The sequence below is a fragment of the Myotis brandtii genome, unplaced genomic scaffold, assembly GCF_000412655.1.
Source record: "Myotis brandtii unplaced genomic scaffold, ASM41265v1 scaffold194, whole genome shotgun sequence".
NCBI lineage: Eukaryota > Metazoa > Chordata > Mammalia > Chiroptera > Vespertilionidae > Myotis > Myotis brandtii.
The window spans coordinates 2,184,331-2,191,538 of NW_005357232.1; the positions used below are offsets into that span (position 1 = coordinate 2,184,331).

Below are 7,208 nucleotides of genomic sequence, written 5' to 3' on the forward strand. Positions count from 1 at the left end.
CTGCCTCTGGAGTCCTGGGCTCCGGCTCCCCTCGGGCCGAGGTTCAGCTTCGCCCGGTCTGTGCTGAGCGCACGGATTCTCTCCCCCCCTGCAGCCCCTGCTTCACCCCCTCCCGCTGGGCCAGTTTCCAGTCGCCCACTAAGTAAATATTTACCCAGAGAGTGGGTCTCCCCGCAGAGGAGGCCTCGACAGCGCCCTGGAAAGGACTTATGGCTTCTCCTCAGCCTGTGCCAGCTGCGGGCCGTACGGGTTGTGTTTTGGTTTTGGTCTTAAATTTCTTTTCGTCGTTGCGATCTCGGTGTGATCTCCTGGTTCCAGGGCGGGCAGTGAAGAGGGGGCACTGAGCCCAGCTGACCTTGCTCTTTCCCGCATCCCCGCGTCCCTGGGCCCACGGAGGAGGCTTGCCATCCCTCAGTCTCTCCTTCCCTCTCTCCCTCCTTCTACCCCCCTCCCTCGTGCGTCTCTGTCAGGTCCCTGTCTGTCTTGGGGTCGCCAGCTCCCTGGCTCAGTGTGCGTCCCCCGGAGGGTGCAGCGTCGGCCTCTTATCTAGGATCCCCTGAAGCTTCGGCTCCTCTGGTCCCAGGACCCCGGCCTCGGCTTGGGTACTTAGCATCCCAGACACCAAAGCCTCCACTGGTGCCCCAGGGAATGCGCACCGCGGAGAGCGCCACACACCCCCATTGCCCCCCCCCCGCCCCATCCACTCCGGTGTAGTGAGTCCTGTGGGGCTGGGGTCCACCGCAGCTAAGACCGCACGGGCCGACTCCAAGTCCAGCAGGTGGAACTGGAGAGAGAGCGGCGGACTGTTCAAGAGCGCGGGGAATGAGGCAGATGAAGGCGATGAGGGAACGAGAGGGGGTTGTGTTAGGTCCACCTGGCCAGAACCCTAGCGATACGAGTCTCTGGGTCGTTCTGGGCCGGTGCAGTGCATCCCCTAAAGCCCTCGCACAGCTCCTAGACCACATCAGGGCACTGGGTCTTGCCACTCCCAGGGCGGAACTTTAACCGACACCGCAGCCCCGCAGGGTCAGAGGAGCGTCGCTGGGCGCAGCCGAGCGCAGGAGAGTCCGCCACAGCAGGTGGCTGTGCTTCCGCGGGGGGCGGGGTCAGGGGGATTCTCGGTCAAGATGCCCAGCATGTTTATTCCTCCAAAGAAGCCGAAGGCAAACTCGTAAGCGCTCCTGCGATATCACAGTGTTAGCTAATTTGTACCCCCGCCCCAAGCAGCAGCTGCCAGTTCTAGCTGCTTGGATTCCCGAAGGACCTCCGTCCGCGTTGTAAAGCGCTTGTCGGTGCCACACAACAGGTATTGGGGTCAGACCCAGGGAAAAGTCCCTAGTTGTGGGACTTTTCGCAAGAACCCGACTGTAAAGAATTAAGTATGTTTGAAGTCATCTTTCCTTTATCGTTCAAATCTTTCATATCTCTAAATTTGAACTTGGAGTGCGCACCATAGGAGAGAACGGATCTGGAGATTACACTTGGGTTTAAAAACCACAACTGATCATTAGTTTTGCCACTTACTGCCCCGGGATCTGGGCCCAGTCAGCTTCCCTATGCGTAGACCAGAGGCACACACATCCCTGGGGATTGTGGGAGGATCGGCCGAATCCTGCGCGCACCAGAAGGAGCGTTACTGTCAGAGAGCAAGCAGTATGTGTGTCACAGACCCGAAGCAGTACAGCTCCCAAGTTCATTAAAAATGTCCCCCGTATTGTTTTAAAAATTTTGTTTAGCATTCTCCAAAACCCACACCCAAAGCGTGAATAATTTTGGCCACCAAAAAAGAGTACTGTACACTTCAGATTAGAATTAGGGTGAACGAAAGTGGAAACTCAGAGAGAGAGGGTGAACTTCAAGGCCTCTGGTAGCTAAACCGAAGATGCGGGAATCACAAACACACACACACACACACACACACACACACACACACACGCAGGCCGGGTGTTCATCTTGGGACCAAGTCTCTCTCATAGTTAAACAAAACTCCTTGGCGGTGGTTTGCTAGTGGGGGAAGCCAGCAGATGTTAGTACTGAGCACCCGCGCACCAGCACCGTGGCTGAGCGCAGGGCGCTCTGGCCTCCGCTGAGTGTGCCTCGGCCAGGAGACCTGTCGGTGGCTTTAGGCGCCGGTGGTTGCGTTCTCTGCACACAGCGCGGCCCCTGCCCGGAGCCTGCGTGGCTGACATTGGGCCCCGCGCTCCTGGGTGAACCCTCCTGTAGAGGCTGCTGCGTGGAGCTGGTCGCGGGGGCGGAGGAGGGGTTTGCACCTGGCGGTCAGTGTGGCCGCCACCTCTGCCTCGGCCTCCCCTAAACCTCCTTGTCTCTACGACGGTTCTATCTTCCCGCACCCGCGCTGTCGCCACCTGGCTTGGGGTGGCGACACCTGGTAACAATTCTAAGACGTTTGTCTGTCCCCCAAAGAAGTCTCCTTAGCTCCTTCCCTTTTTGAGTCTCATATTGGGACCAAACGCTTTAATGTGCTTATTCAGCACTTTTATCAGCATAATTTTGCTGTCTATTTGCGCTGCTCCTCGGAAGGTGTCAAACACCGAATTTCATTGTATTTAGTCACCCAGGTGCCGAGCAAGCTCGAGGAGACAGCGGAAGGACTTTCCGGACGGCGCTGTCGCTCACGGCCCCGCACCAATCACCGCGCAGCTTGCCCTCGGGCCCACCCCTTTGGGGGGCGTGTCCTCGGTGAGTGATAGACAGAGCCGCCCGGCCCGCTCAGCCCAGCCCACGTTGCTGCTTAGATTGAAATGCAGAACTCAAGCCTCTTTCAGCGGGGCACAGACTTCCTTTTACTCCTTCCTTTTGCACTCTCGCCGCCTCCTCCCGGAGAGAAGCGGAGGCACCCACGGCCTGGGGCAGCGACAGGCTGGGACACTGAGGCCGTGCGAAAAGTTTCTTTCTGGAAGCTCGGAACTGGGGCCCGGTTGGTGTGCTGCTCGGAGCAATGGGTGAGTGGCGGCGGGGGACGCTGTCAGAGTCGGGGAGGGAGGGAGGGAGCAAGAGAGAGAGAGAGAGAGAGGGAGGGAAAGAGCGCGAGGGCGCGCACCCCTGAGCGCTCACACTTTCCGTATTGACTTTGCTCGTGTTCCTACAACTTGTAGGAACATGCTAAGGGTCAGAGGCGCACAGCAGTTCAGTCTAAACGCTGGCTACTGGGTTGCTGTTGATGCCAGTTTCTGATGTTAAGAGAAGGGAGCGGTGGCAAGCCCCGCAGCCCCTGTGGCAGACCAAGTTTTGTTTCACATACTGTACACGCACGCACTCAAACAAACAGAACAGAGAAAAAGCCTGCAGCTTCCCCAAGACCTTGTCTAATTGCGCAGGTCCCTAAGGCGGGGCGCTGGGGACCAAGGGGAGCGGCCCAAGAACTTTAGCGCCGAGTAGCCGCGAAGGAGCGGGTTGCAGGCGTCCTGAGCGATTTCCTCGCCGGCTTCCGAGACTTTTGAGCGCTCGAAGCGGCCCTGCGTTTCACCACGTTATTTGTTTCTAGCGGCTGCCAGCACCATCGGCACGAGGGAGGGGGTCTGACTGGACCGCGGCGGTTTGGGGCGGTTCTGCAGAGCTCGGGGACCATAGGGTTTGAGGAAAGCCCGGGGTTCCTCGTCCGTGGCAGCCGCCCTGCCCCTTGACGCGCGCGGAGGCCGAGCGGCAGGCGGCCGTCCCAAGCTGCGGGTGCGCGTCCCCGCGCGCCGCGTGTTTGTTTTGCAGAGCCAGCCTTCGGGGAGGTGAACCAGCTGGGAGGAGTGTTCGTGAACGGGAGGCCGCTGCCCAACGCCATCCGGCTCCGCATCGTGGAACTGGCCCAACTGGGCATCAGACCGTGTGACATCAGCCGCCAGCTACGGGTCTCTCATGGCTGCGTCAGCAAGATCCTGGCGCGCTACAACGAGACAGGCTCGATCTTGCCAGGAGCCATCGGGGGCAGCAAGCCCCGGGTCACCACCCCTACCGTGGTGAAGCACATCCGGACCTACAAGCAGAGGGACCCCGGCATCTTCGCCTGGGAGATCCGGGACCGCCTACTGGCCGACGGCGTGTGTGACAAGTACAACGTGCCCTCCGTGAGCTCCATCAGCCGCATCCTGCGTAACAAGATCGGCAACTTGGCCCAACAGGGCCATTACGACTCGTACAAGCAGCACCAGCCCGCTCCGCAGCCGGCGCTGCCCTATAACCACATCTACTCCTACCCCAGCCCCATCACGGCGGCCGCCGCTAAGGTGCCCACGCCGCCCGGGGTGCCCGCCATCCCCGGCTCCGTGGCCATGCCGCGCACCTGGCCCTCCTCCCACTCCGTTACCGACATCCTGGGAATTCGCTCCATCACCGACCAAGGTAAGGCTCGAGGGCCGCCGCGAGGACGTGCAGACTCTCCCTCCGCACCCTCGACCGAGTCTCAGTTCTTGCGGCTTCCGCCCAAGTCTATCCCACCACCTGGGGCTTTTTCCTTTGGAAATGGAAGGAGTCCTCCCAGGGGGTGTCCTGATCTCATTAACTTGAAATTCATGCCCTTGGTTTCCTTACCACACACAGTCTCCGGCCTCATCTCAAACTACCAGACCCATAACATCCCCCCATCCCCAACACATGGTTCGCATTTGCCACCCTCCCCCGCCTCTCGCGCGGCCGCCGCGGCAGCCTCAGACCTGCTCGCTCTCTTCAGGGAACGCGGCCGGGCCGGACTTGGGGCGCAGCCCGGGAGACCCGAGCTGGCGCAGGGCTGCAGGCTGCACACACCGCGGAGGGGGCAGCCTGTTTGGGCATCCGATGCGGCCGCGAGGAGTCGGGCACCCTGTGGAAATTGCAGTGTTCTTCTTGAGGATTCTAGCAATCAGGCCAAATTTGCTCAGGCAGGAAGTTCAAATGTCACCTAATTGGTTTCATTCTTATGCTTCACTTCTTTTTCCTCGGAAACGGAGGTCCCAAAGTTACTACTAGTAACTGGCATGTTATTGCATTGCTCATTCTGGGACTGTGTTTTCTGCTCTCTCTCTCTCTCTCTCTCTCTCTCTCTCTCTCTCCTTAAAAGATATATATGATCTTAGGAAGTGGCACCAACCACCGCTGTCTGTGATGGAGACAAAATGCATGGCAATTCCCTGCTGTCCTCTTTTCTGTCCTCTTCCGTTTTCTGCGTGCCTGCCGCTTCCTTGTAGGGTCCCTCTGCCCCCCGAAATGCGAGTGGCTGTCTAGTCCTTGCACGTTTTCAACCCACTGTTCTTTTCCTTTCTCACCCTTGACCTTGCAGGACCCTCAATGTCTTTTCTGCTTGATAAGAACGATTTCCCCAGCTCCCTCGGGCTTCCTCAAGAGCTCCAAGTTTGTTTTCCTTTACTGCATTGTTAAAACAAAGCAAAGCAAGCAAACAAACAAAAAACAGTGTAAGTTTTTTTTCTAGGTAGGGAGAAAAGAAAGTCAAAATGCCCTAGATGCAAAATATTAAATATTGCAGAGATAAAGAGACTACCTTCTTAATTTCTCAGCCAAAAGTTTAAAATGTGCAGAAGAAAAATTAAATAGGAAGGGGGGGTAGTTTCTTTAATTATTTCCCGCCTTTCTTGGTTACCACCACAGTGGTACAATTATCTTTTAAGTAATTAAAGCCGAGCCCCAATTTCTCATCTTCTTGTTCTCTGTGCATCTATAAGATCCTTCTAGGAGTTCAGTTTTGTCTCATTCGGAGCTGGTTGGGGCTCTCGTTGGAGAGAGTTTGCCCTTGATTTATAGGATAAACTGACCTCACTGACATTTAAAGGAAGCCCCTGTTCATGGGAAAGTGTGAGATCAGCAGAAACGGGGGCTCGAAGGGGGATCTCAATTTCTTAAGATAACTTCAGGCTTGTGCCTACTGATTGCCTTTTGTCTGGGAAGGCAAAGAGAGACTGGCCGTTCTGGGCCAAAACGCAGTGGTCCTGGTGCAAATTGGAACACAATCTAATTCTTTGGAGAGGGGGAGGGACAGTGAGAGAAGACTGACAGAGTTGAAAGAAAACTTTTCTTCCCTAGGGATCCTGCAGTCAGATCAAATGTCAGTTGTAAATGTATTGGGTTGTTGAGACCAGTAACTCTTCATTCGAGATGTTGTTGATTCTGGATGCCAGCTTTAAACAACCCGTTTTCTGACAAGTCTGTGAATATAAAAAGATTGTTTCTATAAATAGTCATTTCTACAAAATGATCACTGCTTCCAGGCACTGTGTCAGATAGAAGTGTTTGAAATCAAATGTGGTGGCTATGTCACACCTTGGTCCTCCAGCCATGGTCCCAAAGACAAGAACATGCTGCGCATAGTTTTCAAACATCTTCTCTTTAAAATTGGACTTGATCACTTAAAGATGCCAATGTTTCAATAGGCACACCGTAGGTACAGTGGTAATCAGCTTACACCATATGATTTTCTTTGCATCTCTTTTAAAAACACAAAGGAGTAAAAAAACAAAATAAGATAATTGACAACTTTACTTTTTTTTTAAAGAAAACACTTAGTTCTACTTTCATTTTCTTAACCTTTTATATCATTAAAAAAAACACAAAACGACCCCCTCTCTACATAACCTTATCACTGACACATGTGGCATTTAGAGTGGTAATTATAGTATTTATTTTTGCATCATATGCACATTCCCTCACATATTTAATGTATAGAGAGGGATAGGGAATCCAGGTTGGTCACAGCAAGGCAAAAACCTATGCACATAGACTTTGCATATGTATTGTAGGCAGCATTTTGTCGTGTTTGCAAAGAACTTTGCAGGTCTTTTGTTCCATCTGTTGACAGAACTACTAGGTCCCTACAGCCTAGGGGCCCCTTACCTGGATGCCTGCGCACCCGCACTGGCGAGGTAGGCCCGCTCGCCCCTCCACGCTGTTCAGTCCCCGCCGTCCCCACGTTTTCCTCCCTGGAGGCTGGGTTAGGCTTGGGGAGATCGGTTCATCCGGCCTCCCTGGTTCTTTCTCCGACTTGGGAAAACTGGGGCACAGCGCTCAGGTTCCCCCCACGGGGTTCTCTGAAGAGCCAGGAGGAAATCAAAGGCCGGTTCGGAAAAGAAGAAACCTTCCCGCCGGCGAGGGTGAGGCGGAGGCCTATTCGCAGGCGCAGGCGGTGAACTTGAGTGAACTTCGAGGGGCCGGGGCTGTGAGCCGCAGAGGCAGCGCCTGGGCGGTCGGGCCCGGGCCTCAGTAGGCGTCTGGGC

The 7,208-nt window shown here is 55.3% G+C and overlaps 1 protein-coding gene across 1 annotated transcript in view; it reads left to right on the forward strand.

The window, feature by feature from the left end:
* The first annotated feature begins 2,615 nt into the window (after window positions 1-2,615).
* The window catches only part of PAX9 (paired box 9), a 13,882-nt gene continuing 9,289 nt past the window's right edge, over window positions 2,616-7,208 (forward strand). The window contains exons 1-2 of the mRNA XM_014538621.1: window positions 2,616-2,963; window positions 3,724-4,350. Of these exons, the coding sequence (XP_014394107.1) occupies window positions 2,960-2,963; window positions 3,724-4,350 (631 nt within the window). The 5' untranslated portion in view covers window positions 2,616-2,959. The remainder of the gene's footprint in view (window positions 2,964-3,723; window positions 4,351-7,208) is intronic.